Genomic DNA, 18,398 nt, shown 5'->3' with positions numbered 1-18,398 from the left:
ATGGGAAGCTGTAAAAATGAAGAGAGGGACAGAGTCACACAGAAGAGTCAGGTTCAGAGCTACCAGTGAAAGAGAAAGAAAACCTAGAGACAGCTTTTGCAGCACTCTGCTTACAGACAGCTGTGCTGTGTTGTCTTGCAGAGAGAAACAGAGGGGTGAAGTTAATGCTGCTGTAGATTTCTCTTTGAATTTTTATGCTGCTCTTCTTCCTAGCAAAGCCATGCAGCACCCTCCAAGGACTTCCTCCTTGCTTTGACTGTTTCACACTCAAATCCCTGTGCCCCAGAAGAGGAGCAAAGACACAAGGAGTTGCTCAGGGGAGCAGGAGACTAGAGGAAAGAGCTGCAGAAGAACTCTCATCTCAAATCTGTAATCCTTACTCACATGGCAGCACATGGGCCTCAGTGGGAGAAAGCATAGCATGGACTACATTGGGCTCTCTGGAGTCACACAGCTATGAATACACCAGGAATTACTTCAGTCTCCATACTGGTAAATTCCTCACATGGTTTTGGCTCAGGCCCATTAGTACTTTCTCAAAAAATAACTGGGCACAGCTTAGGCACTTTGGATGAGGCCATGTTGTGTTAAATGCTGGAAGGTTTAATGGTATGGAAGTAGGCTCTCCTGCCTCATGCACGTTTAATATGGAAGTCTAGGCACCATCAGAGATGTTACCAGATCTAAATTGGTCAAACAATCCTTAAGGAACTAGCACAACAGAACATTAAAATATTGTACTGCCATTTAGTCTGAGGATCCCTGGGATGACATCTGGTGATCCTGCCTCTCAAAGACTGCTCTGAAATCAAGAGCCACATTGCACAGAGGATCCCAGAGTAGGAATCTGAAGATAGTTGGGAATTCAATGAGGCCAGACAATAAAAAACATTTTGTCTTAAGTGAAAGCTTCCTAGAACATAATGGAAACTGCAGGGTCTGCTAAGCTGTGAACAAAATGAAACAATATTGATTTTTTGAGGGTATAACTTATATGCTCTGTAATCTCGCTAAACTGTAGCTACAGCTAAACTGCAGCTATAGGACTTCATTTTCTGGGACAACACGATCATATAAAAAGAAGAAAAAAACAGATAACTAAAAATCAGAGAGAGAGGAAAGGCAGGGGCATCCTGAGGCAAAGTAAAATTATCTTTCCTATCTCACATGGAGATGATGATACATGGAATTTGCTGAAATTCATGGCAAGGCAAGTCTGAGAGCTCTACTGTCTCATTGGGCCAGGGAGCAAGAGCAGGTAAATTCCATCTTTATGCCTGAACTGCTCTGATCTTTTTGGCAACAACAACAACAGAAACCTCAAAGCCATGAATAAGAAACTGGTTTGCTTTTGTTAGAATGATGGGTGAGCCTAGAGTGAGGAGTACAATGAACAGGTGAGACCTTTGGCTAACACACCTGAGAAAGGTGTCCTTTGGCATGATCACAGGTGAGTTGCCCGCTGCTGCTATAACAAAGCAAGAAGGACAGTAAATATCTGAATACAATGCCACAGGGAGCACAGCTACGGGTGATAGCTCTGTTTTGCCCTGGGAAAGTGAAGATGGCTGTCACCGTGCCTGGCCAGGGAACCATCAGTGCCCACTTGCCCTAGCTAGGGACAGTAAACAGCAAGATGTATCAGCTTGCAGATGCTTTTAGTCCCCCAAAAGATACAGATGGAGAAAGTAAGCAGGTTAGACACTTTCTCTGGCAATATTATGGAACAGAAAATGGCAAGAAGTGGATCTAATTAATTTCCAATAGGCTTGAGCAAGCCACTGAGTTGCAAACAAACTCTGAACTAAAAGTCACGCCAAAAGCCTGCTGGCCATATAAGCCATAATAGAAATTGATCTGCTGGATCTGCCTTTCCAGAGGCTTGATCCTGCTATTACTGGGACCCTGGCCACCGGCTTTAATCAGCAAAGAAATAAGCTGCACATGCAGAAGAGAAGTATGGAGAACGAGAGATGGATGAGAAGGCAGTACTAGCCTGGAAGTGGGCACAGTCCCCCTCACAGGACAGGAGCCCTGGAGCCCACCGGAGCCTCCACTCATTGATCTACGTTACTAGTCACAGCAACTCCCTAAGCAGCATGGCTCCCTGACTTCTTGTTATTAATAATGCTGGAGAAACTTGTTCTGCCCGGGTAGGTTTTGCTATCATCACTGTCACAGATGGAGGAAGCTCCCAGTAAGAATCACTACTGAGAAAAAGAGTCCCTGAAGATGGACCTCTGAAAAGAGGAGGTGCCCAGCATGGCCTGCTCCACAGTGACCCCCACAACTTGCAGAGCTGCCCACGGACCATGCTCTGATCCTGCTCTGTGCAGGCAAGTCATTTCCCAAAAGTGAACAGGACTGAGTGTGTGTAATAGCTTGCAAAATGGAAACAGCTCTGACTTTAGCTGCCATAATAGCGAACGGGTTTCAGAGCTCAAAACCTGCAAAAGTCTGCAGGATCGCCAGAGCACCTGTAAGTAACTAGAACCAAGAACGTTCAGGAGTAATGGCCAATGCACAGAGCTAAGCTTTCTGCCCAGCATTGTTTCTACATCTGGATACTTGCTAATGTAGCCTGCTTATTGGAGAGTCTTAAACATGGAAAGAAAGGGGATCCTAAACAAATATGGTGCTACCTTCACTTTTAGGAGATACTAACACAAAATTCAAATTAAATAAAGCTTTTCTAAAAATTCTATGACATAGAAATGATGTGTGATTCATTCAAGAAATAACACGTGATTCATAAAACCGCAAGTAAAACAGAAAAACAGTTTGAAAAGAAATTATTCTGATCTGAAATAGAAAGAAAAACAGGACTTTTGTGTTAAGACAATCTGACGGACTCGCCTGCTAAAATGCCTCAGAGCTTCACACTGTGTTGGAAGAATTATGTAACGCCAGTCACTTACAGTGCTGTCCCTGGCCTCCAGAGCTTCTCAGAGATCAGAACCAAACTTCTCTGGATGGTACTTCATTGCTTTAAAGCACTCGCTTTTCTTTGCACTTCCATGACTTATTCTCTAGTACACCTTCCAGGAGCAAATGTTCCAGAGATCCTATATGGACAATTTTCCTCTTCACAGGATGCTCCTGATTCATTTCTTTAATGTAGCTCATTTTGCTCATGGTAGAAAATAGCAGTATATGACTGCATACCTTAAAAGCTCTAGGAGAAATCTTTGCTTTATGAGACATAGAAGAACTTTAGTGTTGATTTCAGAAGGGCCAGAATTTTACCTTTACTCTTCTTGCACATGCACAAACTCTGACAGTGTAGCAGTTATCTGGAGATGGTGCATCAGCTGGTGCAAATGGGAGCCACCATGAGAACAGGAAAAAAAAAAAAAAAAAAAAAAAAAAAAGCAATACCAATATTTCAGCTGAACACTGGTTTTCCATAGGAACACATCAGGTAACTCAGTGAAGGCCTTCCTTTCTGAATTTTGATCGTTAATAAGAGGTACGTTGACTCATACACATCTGAGTCTCCTAGAAACTTGTCTCAGCTCCCTTCCTTGGGCCAAGCTCTGTGGCTCAAGCTTGCAGAGGAGGCCCTCACGCTAGCTGTGCAAAATCTTGAAAGGCAAATCTTGAAAGGCACTTAATGAATTAGACATTATTAATATTCCCTTCCAACATCAGGAATCAGTAATTAACGCTTTAAAGACTCATCCCAAGCACTGTTTTATAACTTTCAGTCCTCAGAGGCGGCTATGTAATCGCATTGTGATTTCAAAGAACATCTTTCCAGATTAATTATTTTCCCTATTTGGGAAAAAAAGTTCAAAGCCCTGGTTCTGCCTTGGAGTGTGCATTAGCGATGTTAGATGTGCCATAAAGATTTCAGTGCATGAAACAAGATATGTTGCAATACTCTGCAATTACAGATTAAAAGTCACTTTGCCACCCTGAGCAGGAGAGATGGCTGCAGGTCGAAAAGCTAGCAGGCACTCTCATTTTATGGGCTCATAAATGCAGCGCGATGTCTGAGCTACCTAACACACTGAAAAAGAAAACAAAAATCCACAGTTGATAATAGCATGCTGAGCAGATGCCTTAAGTAGGTCATTCGACATGCCAGGCCTCTAAATGTTATTTGAGATTGAGAAAACATTATTTTCCCACTTCACTGTGACTGTCTCTTTCCTGTCATGTGGAACTAACCTTTTGTGCTTAGTATTATTATTAATTTATTAGTTTTTTGAACACCTAAATTGTTACACAGTTTATGGACTACATCTTAGTGCTTGTTGAGGGAGAATGCTTTAGCAGTACAAATATATTTGTGAGTGTATATACCCCTGTACATGCATGCATTATTTCGAACAGTAGACCTGATGGAAAAAACAATTCTGTCTATATATTTTTGACAGTGAGAACAAACAGGCGTTTTCCTGAGCGCAGAACTGCAAGGAGTGTATTGTTGCTATAATTAAATGTCAAACCTTACAAGAGATGACTAAATAGAAAAAGTGCTAAGTATATTTCCATTGAAATCAATTAAAGGAGACAATGATTTTCTTTCAATTTAGATTATATGACTCTAGCACAAACCACTGCAGTACGGTGCTGCTCCGTCAGCCCAGTCTCTCGTTACCCGAACAACGGCTTTCTGTTCGCCTGAGGAATGGTGTGCTGGATGGTGCTACGTTTCCTAAGAGATGAACTCTCAAACACTTCCACGCCCAACGGGGAATCACATACACCTTTGGTAGATACGAGGTTTGATACAATCCCCTGAATGCTTTTATGCAACAGGACTTGGGTTGCGTCTCTGATGTTGAAGGTAAAGATATCTATTTTGTGCCTAGGAACAATACATAGAATTTTTGCAAAGCAGGCTCTGGTTTAGCACAAGCTACAGAAATACTAGGAATAAGCTTTCTTTTCCTGACATCACTCTTGAGTAAAACTGTAGGAGGCATCATAGGTGCAGATCATCTGTTGTATTTAAGTTAGTGATCAAGGACTCTCTCAAAAGTCAACAGAGAGAAGACACTTTTTCCCTTTCTAGGTTGGGCATGTAAGAGTGGGCAGATGATTCCCCTCTGAAGACACCATTTTTCATGTACTATGAAGGTGACTGGTGATTGGCTTGGACACAGTCACCCAAACTTGAGGTGAAATAAAATCCATCCTGTGTGTATCACCATTGTCATGATCTTTCTTGGACTGTCCATCTGCTCTTGTGCTCTCACCTAATGCTAACTCAACCACTCAACAGATACAGTCACTCTTCTGCAAAATCCAATCTCTCTTTGGAAGAGCTGCTCAGATCCTACTTGCTTTCAGTCATTGCCACTGTGGGAAAATGCATGTTCCTAACACTGAGCTATAGAGCAGGTGACCTGATCTCCCTGAGCACCACCATCAGAGCAAGCCGGGACTCCCTACACTGGAGCACTGCAGGGGAATGAATGTGGCTGAAACTAGGTGTAAGGGAGAGAAGAGAATCCATGAAAACCAGCCACGAGGCTATTTCCCATATGCACCCCAGAACTGCCAAATTGAAAGCAAGGAAAAGGAAAAGATTCACGTATGTTTTTCCTTTGCACAACCTTGTCACAGCTCTTGGGTGTAGAAGAGTCCCAGGAAACTAGCTGAAGTGACAGGTTCACTGTTTCAAGAAGCAGAGGGTATATTTTGACACAATGTACATTGTTTTAACTTGTCCCATGAAATCATCCCAAGCAGAATTTTCTTCTTGGGACCTGCAGCTCGTGACACATTGCAGGTAGCTGAGAATGGCACAGGAGGGGGGTGCTGAAGCCAGGGCTTGAAGGACATCTTATCAACAGATAACAAACCAGCCTTCAAGCCCAAAAGCCCTTCTTTAGGTCTGAAGCAGAGTTAACAAGCTTGAAGTCAGAGGAAAGCTGACAAGCTGGAACCAAACCCGATTATAGCTCAGCTCTTTCAGGTTCCCAAGAAGACACAAGGAGGTCTGCAATCCTGTTGCATCTGTTTTTGCCAAGGGTGTTTCGTGCCATGTTTGGTCACAGGGAAAGCAGTAAAAATTAAATCTCTTTTTAAAGAAGTATTCAGAAAATAGACTCAGAGAAATAAAATTCTAGTTGTGCTGAACTCCTGTTTCCATAGAGCCTGAAATTGTCTTGTAAAATACTGAGGTAGTCTCAGTACATTACCAGGTGAGATTCCTTAAGTACAGCTACAGAAAAAAATATATATATATACATATATATATATACATATAGTGTTCCTGAAGCTAAAGGATCTCAGTTAATGTTCAATAATCTATAAATCATTGTTATGAGATTTCTCTATGCAAATGAAATTTATATAACCCTCATCAATCTTAAAAAAAAAAAAATTATAAAGATTAAAATTTGCAGCCGCAATGCGAATTAAAGAATTCCTTAACCTGTTTTTAAGATATGTCTTTATAGCTAATTAATTTTTAGATGAAGTGTTCCTTGCAAGGACTAATGGAGAGTGAGCATTGCTGATTGATTATAAAATGGGCAGGAGGGTTTAAAAAGTGAGCTATGAATGTAAAATCACTACCAAGCTTTATTAACCTTGCCATATTAAAATTCTAAGCTATGCAAGTGAGAGAAACAGGTATTAAAATAATACTTTTGCTGAGTACTATTTATTTATTTAACATCAATAAATTTCTCTTAGTTGGTCTGTGCCAGGCAGATCTACTAGACTGAACTCTGACTTACATTTTAGCAGATGAGAGATTAAACCTTAACTCAGAGGAATTCAGAATTTGGATTCTATTAGACTATAAAATTTAATTTTATACATTATGCAATGGAAAAAAAAACAGTAACTGCAAAGAAAAGGAAAAGAAAGTAATTCCTACATTATCCTGCTAGAGCTGCTACTCAGAGCTACAAATCTACGGATAACTTCTACTGAACCGTCATTAACAAACAGCTACAGCATTTATTGAAAGGCCTGTTAATCTGCAATGACCTGAAAAGAGCAAACTGGGGGTTGTTAAACACTGCAAATAGTCTGCAAGAGTTTCCAATCTTTTATTACCTAAGAAAGATGAAAACAAGACCAGTTGCCTTACCCGTTTCCTCAAATTGCAGGTGAGCGTGAGATTCCTTGAGAATGAGTTTGCGAAAGCAGTATAAAAGTCCAACACCTTAAGCAGGGCTTCCCGTTTAATAATATGTAAATCACAGTACGTCAGAGCCCGTACATTGGCACATGCGTGGGCTAGACTAGTTTCCTTCCAGAAGATATCACCAAACACATCACCTTTACCTGAAAAACAGCAGGAAAAATTTGTTAAGGGTTAATGCTTATACAGTATTCTTCAGCAAACAAATTAACTCTTCCCAAAATGTCTTCTGCTTCCAATCATTCTAACACCAGCTTCCAACTCCAAAAACTAATAAGGATAAAACTTTTAAAAGTATCTGAGGTACTAGAGTAGCCTTAGCAGTAGCCCCAGGCTTTTAAGATATTTATAGGTTGTTCTGTGTCACAAACCATACAAGCCTGATTGTAAAGGTCTCACTGTAGCTGAAGACGCAGGTGATGCATTTTTCAAAAGCACATGAATATAATAAGCACTGAACTAATGTTGAATTTATGTTCAAGTGACTGAATATTTCTACGGGTCTGTCCCTAAGTGACTTAGGAGCCCCAATCTCACTGAAAGTCCATGGCATTTAGGTTCCACAGTTTTGTAGTGTTGACTGTATAAGAACCGGTTTCCAAGGTCCCAGGATCACCTTTTAAAGGATGTTCAAACATTTCCACTTCAGTGAGAGCAGCAACTTTCTTCTGAAAACCACACTGTAAACCTCTAAATATCTGGCTCTCAATCCAAACAGATCCGAAAGTCTAGCTCTAAATGCAAACTTATGTATTTGGGTCTAACACTGTATTTAAATGTTTGCTGAATAAGGGTTTGACCCCTTAAACACCTGCACGTGTGAAAAAAACTTCACCTATACACAGAAGCTACATCTACCTTGGCAGGTAGCGCAGCAAAATAGTGGATGCTGAGGGCCTGAAATTCACTCTGCACATTCGGAGGACTTAGGACTCGCTCTGTCCTGGTCCCATGGACAGGACAGCTACCAGTGGCAGGAGTGCATTAGGTGCTTCTCCACATTCCCTTGTTTCATGATGATGATGAAGGACATCAACTTCAAAAATACACTCCTGACCCAACTGAAACACCAAGGTAGACGCAGACATTAGATACATTTTCAGTTGTCCCGAGAACAAGTAGCAGACGCAGCAGAAAGCCCATTTTTAAGGATCCAAAAGCTGCCCCTTCTTGCCAGGCTGCTTATGGGCAATGTGCTGGGCTACCACCATGACAAGCTGACACCTCAGAGCCTGAAGTATACACCACGGCACCAAGGGAATTTACAGAGTAAGGTTCCTTCAGATTCTAATACTGTCCAAGCTCTTGATTTTAGTAGTTATTAAAATGAATCAAACAGTGGTGGTATCTCTATTAATTCCCGGTACCTCAAGCAGTCCCCTGGTGAAAGTTAGTGATTTTATAGTCTTGGGACAGAAGTGATAGTATGTTTTAACACTTCCTTCTTTAAGAACTTGAAGCATTTCACTCAGCTCCATTTGAGGAACACAAACCAGAGTAATAATTTATCTGATCTTATTGCTGTTTGTGGTCAGAGACTCTATTTCTGCTTTAGGTATTGTACCCAGTAAAACCATGACTAACATTTCTCATGTGGAGTGAAATAAAATGTGCAAGTACTTAAATTTCCTCATTTTTATTTTCCAAGAAATAATATAAGATCTCCAGTGTAGAATCACCCCTTAGAAAGGTTATAACTGCATTCTCATTGCATTGCTTTCAAACAATGCAATGTGTTTTGAAATAATTAAGATTAACTGCAACACATACTACACCTTATATAATTTACAAAATAAGTTGCCTTAAAATGCTCTCCTTATCACGGAGCATTTCCTAGTAACATATCACTTATCTAATGTACTGTTTGAAATTACCCTTTACAGTTAATTGTCCCTGCCTATAACCACAATTCAAAACCTGGTTTACAGACATACTCAGCAGTTACATAATTTACAGAAAATAGACCATTTCTGAAACGCACAAAATTGCTTAATGGATGTGTTCTCCGAGGTGGATGCCGGACAGCATGGACTTCTGCTTTCAGCAGCTGCAGACTGCAGTTAAAAAGACAGAATTCAGTAATAGGGGCTATTATGATTTTCTCACTGAATGTGAGGAAAATACTTGTTTTCTTTGTGAATTTAGGGTAATATATGGCTAATTTAAGCCAAGAGGTTGAAAGCAGAGGATGCTCGCTTGGAAACCCTGCATAACACTCTTTGTGTTACAGAATATACCAAAATCACTTATAAATAAAACCACCATTCACAAACTTGAGAAGATCTTTTCATTGTCTTTGGCTCAGTGAGGCAGTAAATTATACCAGGTTCCTCAAAAAGGGGCTGAGACGTGCGAAACACTGAATTTATTCACTTCCCCATGAGTCACCAGCCATTTGCTTTGAATGGTGAAGCAGTTACTTGAAGACAGAGACAATTTAAAAGGTAAAGCAGGTATCTGTCCACTGCCAATGCCCCCTGTTTCTCAGAAGGCAAACAGAAGAGGGACATCAGCTCCGGAGTACTGAGGTTTATCTTCGGAAAAATACAAAATCTTGGAGGTGTTTAAGACTTTCGGAATGTGCTGTCCACACTCACACACTTCTGAGTCTCATTCGTCTGTTATAAACACACCAAGGAATGTACTGAATGAAAACAAAACATAACAAATCCTCTAAAACAATGTGTGTCTTCTCATAAATCCGGAGATTAATGCACTGTACTTTGGCCCTATTTACTGTAGTTTGCGGCATACAGAGCAGTAATTATTCATTCAAGTTTTATTTTACGCTGCATAACTAAGTGAAAAAACCCTCTCTTTCATAGAATTTCAACAGACGGTTTAACCGGTGGGTCTCACGCACCAGCTACTCAAAGCAGCAGCTCCTATATCCTGCTAGAGGCGCAAAGCTCCGCACGCACAGTCCTTGCTCGGCCTCTCCCCCCGGCTCTGCCGGTGCCCTAAGCAGGCGTGGGAAAGGGAAAGCTGTAAAACGAGAACGGGAACCTTTTGTGTACATTTTGCACTTGACACGATGAACTGCAGATAGGAAAGGGTAGAGGGGAGTCAGGATCTGGGTGTCACCGAACAAAGCTGGCAGGACACGGACAGAATAAGTATATATATAAATATATATATGCATGCACATATATTTCTATATATGTGTGCATGTATACACATTTATGTGCGTATACGAGCATATGTATACATGTAGTTTATGTTTATAGAGAAAGATTTACACGGCATATAACTATGTAATAGATAATCACATGATACACAAGCTCCTCTTCTATACAGGAGCAGCGACGCTGCTGGAAGGCATCGTCCCCAGGCACCCAGCTGCACCTACCCAAAAGCCAGGCAGCTTTCTAATATGCATGGTTCTGGATGCTTTTATAACGGTTGTATGTACATGGCACAATCCCACTCTTGAAATATTTAAAATTCTAAGTTAAAAGATATATTTAAAACTACAGGATTGTTTTCTCCTTTTCATTATCCACCACTCCTTCATCCCCAGACAGAGATTTAACTGGAAGTAGGAGTATGACTGGAAAAGTAAAAAAGTAGAGTGATTTCTGGGGCCAGATGTTCTCCGCACCTTTGCTCAACAGACTGACTTGTCAATTTGTGAGACTCTGCAGTTCATGCTTGGACCTCTCAGGCAGACCAAATCTCAAGGGCCTTGAACTCCCTGGGGGCTTGCAAAGGGAATGAAAAAGTCCTTGGAGTCACAGAGATGAAAGACTCATTAAACAGCTTCGCAGAACCTGTATATAGCTATACAAATAGAAAGCATATCCTTTTCTAGCAAGGGACAAAAACTGAGCTAAGAAATATTCTAGCAGACATAAGAACCTGATGGGGCCTTTGGGAAAAAGCTTGGAGAGGCAATGAAAAAATAAATTCCGGGTGGAAAACAGCTCTGAAAGCGAAAACTCATAAAAGGGGCTGAGACTCTGTCTTAAGGTGATAGCTCTTGGCAATGGGAGCAAAGTTGAGAAATACATGCTGTGTGCAGTCCTAGCTAATAGGTCAACTACCCTTCCTCCATTTTTAAAACATCTTCCAAGGACCCATTAGTCACACTAGCAATGCCAAGTGTGTTGGATAAGTAGGCTTTCCAACACGATATGCTCGAATCCTGTGCTGCTTAGGAAGCATAGGCAACACGTGCTACTTTTTGTTGCAACCAGTTGCCTTTTCAGATGCCTGGACGTCCAGAAAGCAGCTCGTGTGCCTAATCAGATGTAACACGCATGAACCGTAAGGTTGTTTTAGCCAAAGGCAACCAATCCCACATTCCCATTTACTGCACAAGCACAGAGTGACCCTGCTGGTCATTTAAAATGTACTCTGATCTCTGTTTGGGCCTGCTGATGTCCTAAATAAGCATATTATTACTAGCATATGCTAACTAGGACCTTCTAAATACTTCTAAATACTGCCTCTTGTGAACAAAAAAAAGCTGGACCCATGGCTGGACTAAGAGTAAAACTGCATTACAGTAAGATGTGTGAATGCAGAATCAGAAAACCATATTACACAGAGAAAAATGTTCATTTAATTAGCTCTGGTACCAAAAGCAATGAAGTGATGGCAGCACGCACAGATGCGGAGGTCAGTGATCAGATCTCAAGTCCCTGCAGCTGCCACTGGTATGTATGTGGCTGCATGTGTCTATGAATCTGCAATCAAACCTCTGGTGGCAGGACAGACATATCTCAGACTAATGCAGGAATTCAATGAGCGATGAGGGAACCCCCTCCTTCTACTCATACTGCCTCTGTGATGGCTTGGTGATAGGTGAGCTATGCAACTCCTTGCCTTGAGGCTCTTTGCAATGATTCACAAAATGATGGGATGAATTCATGGAAGAAAATCCATCTGCAGTTATTAAACACAAAGCTCTCCCTCTGGGTGAGGAAAATCCTAAGACACAATTTACCAGAGGGTAGGAGAATATTCTGGAGAAGTATCACCAGATGCTTGCTTTATCTTTCTGCTTTCTCCTGCACATCCACTATTGGCCATTTTTGGAGACAGGCTACTGGGCTGGCTGGATTTCTGGACATAGCTGATTTAGCTGTTTCTGTCCAAAGAAGGGATTTGAAGAAGAGCAGTATGTGCAAAGATGACTGCCAGACTGTGAGAGAGGGTTCCTTGCCTCTGTCAATGTTCTAGCCAAAACCTCCCTGGGGTACCGAACTCCCCTGAAAATCAGTTCAGAACTGGGCACTGAAAAGTCAGAAATCCAGCTTTACAGGACTGCACATTAACACATGAAAGTGCAGAATGATGGGAAAAAATAGCCTTTAGCATTTGAAAGATATTCAAAGTGGCCAGTAAAGAAATCAGTAACAAGAGACTGTGTCAAAGCCCCCAGCCCATGCTGGCCAAGCTACTCTGCAGTGCAAACTTCCCCACTGGCAGCTGAAAAAAAACAAACGAAAACAAATTCATCTTTCTTCAAACAAACAGGATCACAGGACTGCTCCAAGAAGAGCAAAGGGTCTATACAGATAGTCTTCTATTAGTGAGGGTATCTCACACCTTCACTGCACATTTCCCATTACTTCATATTTTCCCAAAAGTCCCAGCTCCTGGAGATGGAGAATCTCCATTTTGATCTTATACAGAAGTAAGTTTCTAGACTAGCTGAAGAAATAAACTTGAAAATATGATCATTCCCACCATCTTCAAAACTCATAAGGCAAATCAGATTGCCTCAAACTGTTAAGTCTGACTTAAAAGAAATATATCACATGATTTTTAATACTTTCCTTTTTTGGGGCTTCCAAGACTTTCTTGGCTTTGGCAATGAAGCATGCAGGTCTAATTCAAAGATATCGCAACTCAAAGGAAGGAATCTTTCCGACTTTAGAGGCTGCAGATCACATCTATAATACACCAGCTGGCACTAAATTGAGACTGATGCTCCTTATTATATTTAACTCTTGTGCAGATAGAGATGAAAATATTCTAAACATACAAAATAATCTGAGAAATACTGCATTCTCTTCTGTCAGTAAGAGCTAAGAACACCTTTGAACAACCATCAGTAGGAGGAAATCCTACGTGGTACCATGTATGCTAACCTGGACCTGGAAGATGGGACGGCTCGTTATTATAAGGAACATGCATAATACGAACTGCATGTCACAGAGCCACAGCATTGGTGCTGAAATCAGCCCTCATTCAAGTATTGTGCAAATACTTTATAAGGTTCAGCACTTAGAAAACAACCTACATCACCCTAACTATTGCTAGCTGCTAGTCATGTTAGCTAAAAAAGAAGTTGTTCCATAAATTACTGCCAGGTCCATACTGCTCACCTGAGGAAACTCTCGCAATTAGTTCATCCTGTTTTATTTTACATAAAAAACAAACAAACAAACAAACAAAAGAGTTCACTATCAAATATCATGAGCTGATTGGAGGGCAAATTATCCTGCCTTCATTCCACTTGAAAAGTAACACAAGCTGCAGCTAAACTAATTAAAATCACAGAATTAGCAGCTAACACTGTGGACTAAATGGACTCAGGCTGCCAGCTTTGAATGTCATACAGTCTATCACACGCAGTTAGTCTTGTCTTGTGCAAAGTCCAGCTGTGCAACACCAAGGAAATTCAAAGTGTTGGTGTATAGATTCCTAATACTGCATTACTAATATCCAGTGATGAGAGCTATGGAGTGCACGAGTTTCCTGCTCGTGTAAACAGGACTTGCTACTTAAAGAACTTTCCCCTGTGAGACTTGATAGGAGAGTTAATTTTTTGACCTCCAAACACATGTAAAATTAAGAGTGGAATAGACTTATCCCTACTTTAAACTGTGTTACCAAAATCAAGAAGATATCCCACTTGTGCGCTAGCTTTCCTGAATGTCCCTAATAAAGGGAAGTACTCCCTTCCCAGAACAAACAATTCGAAATAATTCACGGAGCAGTGCTTTAATAAGTGAAACTCTGGCTTCTCTGAAAATAATAAAGCCAGTAAACAACATGGTTGCACTGGGATGATATGCAGAACATACTTAAAATTAACATACATCACATCATGGAAAGAAACAACTTAACTAAATACATATGGGATCAGGATCCTAAGTATGGCTAAAACACAACCTATTTGATCCGTATTCATCCTGACTTGACGACCAAAATTCAATCCATGGAGCAGCAGCCCCCACTAGGAATTCACTGCTCAATATATTTTTATTGCTATGCCATTTGAGCAATATTTTTTTATCAATTCCTACAATCAACATTTGAACATAGCGGGTCATTAGTTTTCTGCTGGCAAAAAGACTTCTTTAAGCCTTGTTAATCAATCTTCATGGTTTAAGGTACCGTACCACTTATGCAGTCAGCAGTGCTACCACAAGAAGCTGGAAAGCAGCTTTTCCACATTGGTGGTTGGCACTGCCACCCACACGAAATGCCTTGCCAGAAGCAAATTCAGGTTAATTGCAGCTGGCTGGATTGCTATCTGCCCTGCACTAGCAGATGCCTGGTTTTATTAGCCTGAGAGACTTTGAGCCCTCTGTCTTTCCTGAGACTTCCCCACTGATAACACTTCCCCATGCAGAGCGGTGCCAGTTAAATTGTTTACTCTCACTTGAGCTGGTGGAAAACTACCGATGTGGCTTCTCAGGGTCACCTCGCTTTTGCAAACAAAGTTTTGGGAATTAGAGTCAAGATCCTTGCCCTTCCCTGTTACCCTGGCGACTGCAGACAAGTGATGTTACAACGACTGGACCTTGTTTTCTCCAGCTAAGTAGCCCCGCTTTGCACCAGCTCTGAATGCAGTACCTTATCTGTTAGACCAGCAGTTTGGACACAGGAAGGGTAGGAGATCACCCCTGAAAGATGAAGATAACTGATGAAGGGGATGTAACAGAGTACCTGGGTATCTTCATTAACGAATCTTACAAACTGCAGCTCTCTAGGCCCAATCAGAACCATTCCTTTCTTTGACCGATTTCTGTAATGTTTATTACTGCAGCAGCTGGGCATCTTAATTACATACAAACAAGAACAAATCCAAACTAGGGGAGAACAAAACATCATGGCGCTGCAAGCTGCCCTGTCAGTCACTGGGTTTCATACCCAAGAGATGACAAAGCTGGGGCCTTTGAGCCAAGAAAACTGCTACTAAATGAAAAGATGGTTTTCTCGACAGTAGAGACTGCAGAAAGCACCTGGTTGGGATGGCAATCCTGCCGCAGACAGTTTCACTAGGCACGGAGGTCAGTCCGTGTCTGTGGCCATGAGGGCTCCTTTCCCCTTATTTTCCACCTTTACCCCCCGCTCCGAGCCATGCTGGCCCATGCCACTCTGGTGATGTCAGACCCCTCTGTCAGCCAACACGTGAAAATGGCAGAAAACTGCCCTGTTGCAACACAGGTGATTCCTTTGCCTTTCTAACACATGAAATAACTCCCAGAAGGGTCTGAGAAACACCAAGGAGGGCAGAAAGGTGGGATTGCAGCCCAGAGGATCTTCCCTCTATGGGTGAGCATGGTAAAACAAAAAATACCTCTCTCTCCTTGAGTAATGCAAATAGCAGTATCCTTGGACAAAAAACACTATTAAGAATAACTGCAAAGTACCAAGTCCTAAGCAAACTCTTGGGGCTGAAACGGATGGCTCTACGAGGAGCGCAGGCTGGCATACATCGTGTCCAACAGGTCCTTAGTCAGGGAGAGGGAGGGATCCGGTAACTGAGACTAGGGAGAAGGGGCAGCAGCAGGAACAGTGGGCAACCCTGTATGGACCATAAAATGCCAGCCCTACTCCCGCTACTACAGGATCCAGTAAGGAGCACCAGTTTCCAGCTGACAGTACAACTCTGTATGTTGACTTTTTCTTGGAAAATCAGTGCCAAACCAGATGCTTGGGAGCATTCAAGGCATGCTTCACAGGTTTCCATGCCTGGCAAAGGTCCGGAAACCTGGTCTCCGCCTTATGCAGATTCACTTTCCTTATGTTTGAACTTCTCAAGACAGAGACAATCAACAGAAACAATGTTCTCTACCATCTGATCTGTAGTCACTATTTCAGATGCCGTAGCTGTCTCTATAAACGTCTTTGCAAATACTCTGAGAGGCATTTTGTTTTTCTGTGAAAGTGAATTTCACTTTGCCAGTGAATTTTTGGATAGGCTATCTCGTAATTCCTCAGTCCATTATTTTGTTAAATAATGTCAGAGCATGAGAAAACACCTCAGTTTGCCTATTAAGAGCCACAGTAGTTTATCTTAAGTCATATTTACACTTTCTACGAGTCTCTGTACCACACAATAAATGTAACTCTGAGTCACTGAACTGCCTGTCAGTAGTCATAGCAGAATCAAAGGCACTTTCAGTAATTAAAGGCAGTTCACTTTCGATATGGTTAAAAGTCTCTCCAGTCAAATGGAGAATATCATATATACTAAATTCACAGTATCTATCAGTATAAACAACAAAATCTCATTGTTATTTCCAACACACAATATTCACTAATAAGTGCAACAGTTTTGCATGTAATCCATTTAGTGATGGTTTCCAATTCAGTATAATACTCTGAAAACCATTTATTTGGTTAAATGCTGCTACTTCTTCTTAAAAGATTTTCTTTTTTAAAATAGCTGTAAGCCAAAATAAGAGAACCTGTTGTCACTAAGATTAATAATAAAAATGAAATGGCCCAGTGAGCTGAAGTACGAGGAATATTTTACTATGAAAATGCAGATTTAGGAGCTTTCAGCATGATGACTTTACATCTCAATATGGTAAGATATTCATTCTTAAATTAAATCTCTCTTTTAAAAAGACTTGATATATTCTAGAGTACAGAAAACTGCACTGGGTATTTCAAAAGAGTGCGGATGTGTATTTTCCTGAGATCATACTCTCCAGTTGGGAAGAGTTTTGGTATGTGCCCTTAGGAAGCTGTCCCCATGCAGTCCCATCCACACACCTACGCATGCCCGGTCACACACTAGTGCATTGTTCACGTACACAAACCTGTACGGCTACATCAGGAATCTACTTTGGCTCTACGCTTGTCCTAATTTCTACAACATGTTCCAAACAACATTTGTCATATCATTTGTGCTTAGAGAAAGCTCATTCAATACAGAATGTGCTGATGCTGCTCTATTTTCTGAGTTCCTAGCTACTGTTCTGTGAACTGGTCACAAGGTGAAGCTATAATTACAGTGATCCACGTTTTCAATGCATATTTTCCTTTCACATAGAAAGTGCATTTTTTTCTTTCTGCATGTGGCTGCTCTAAAGTTCCGTACAATAATTTGAAAAGGTGTACGGCAGGGAGAGATAAAAGTAATACATGAAATAATAGTAAATTAATAACCAGTGAAATCCAGAGAGTAGAGTATATTTTCCCTCTTCAATGCTAAGGTTCCCCTCCCTTATTTAAAGCTTCTACGTCAGCACTGTCGGCTTTACAGCTATAGACCATCTTACCAGAAGACATCAGCCTGACCCTGATATATCTGTTTCAGTTGAAGACTTAGCCCTTGGTAAATCCTTTCTTCAGCCACAGTCTAGCAATAGCAAAATCTTAGGCCAAAACTGGGGAGACCAGAGAAGGTGGCAGCAAGAAAGGAAGGGGAGAAGGAAAAAAAGACACAAACAGAATGAAATTCAACTAATGCACGTGCTGGGCACAAGTCAAACCAGGAGCATGTCGCTGGTCAGACTGTATTCAAGAACAGCCTTAGTAGCTATGCAGTGTTTGGAAACATGGTGACAAGCATGTCCTGTGCAGATGGACCAGTAGAAATTCCCAGGTAACCTTCATATCACGCAGGATGATCAGATGAACCTGACAAAGCCCCCCACCCATTCCTCCGAGAGCTAAGGGACATCTCAATAGGGATAACAGTACCTAAAATAGCCACCACCTCGTCGTCCTGGATGACTTCTAGAGATCCTGAGACCACAAAGCAAAGAGCATCAACACTTTCCCCGGCATGATAGATGAGGTCTCCGGGGGCGCAATGGATCGTCTGAAACTCCACAGCCAGGGCTCGCAGGCAGCCATCACTAGCCAGCCGAAAGGCAGGGTGTTCGTTAAAAACTTTCCGGTTTAGGTGCACACAAATATCTGCTCTCATGTCCTTTGGGCAAATTGAGAGAACCTGTATAAAAAAGAAAGATAAAAAATAATCAGCTGGGAATATGACACTGGGTCAGCGCCTGCTTTATGGAATAACTGAATGCACGTTTCACCTGTGTTGATCTCAAGCTTCTGGCAGGAGTTTTATCTTGAATTGAGG

General features: G+C 41.4%; 1 protein-coding gene across 1 annotated transcript in view; it reads right to left on the bottom strand.

Annotated features, from left to right (window-relative positions):
• The window catches only part of KCNH5 (potassium voltage-gated channel subfamily H member 5), a 155,775-nt gene that overhangs the window by 20,537 nt on the left and 116,840 nt on the right, over positions 1–18,398 (bottom strand). Inside the window, exons 9-10 of the mRNA XM_062576827.1 lie at positions 18,008–18,260; positions 7,058–7,254 (exon numbers count right to left, since the gene is read on the bottom strand). Coding sequence (XP_062432811.1) covers positions 7,058–7,254; positions 18,008–18,260 — 450 coding nt within the window. The remainder of the gene's footprint in view (positions 1–7,057; positions 7,255–18,007; positions 18,261–18,398) is intronic.

The sequence above is a fragment of the Rhea pennata genome, chromosome 5 (genome assembly GCF_028389875.1).
Source record: "Rhea pennata isolate bPtePen1 chromosome 5, bPtePen1.pri, whole genome shotgun sequence".
NCBI lineage: Eukaryota > Metazoa > Chordata > Aves > Rheiformes > Rheidae > Rhea > Rhea pennata.
This window is presented reverse-complemented; position numbering and strand designations above follow the sequence as displayed.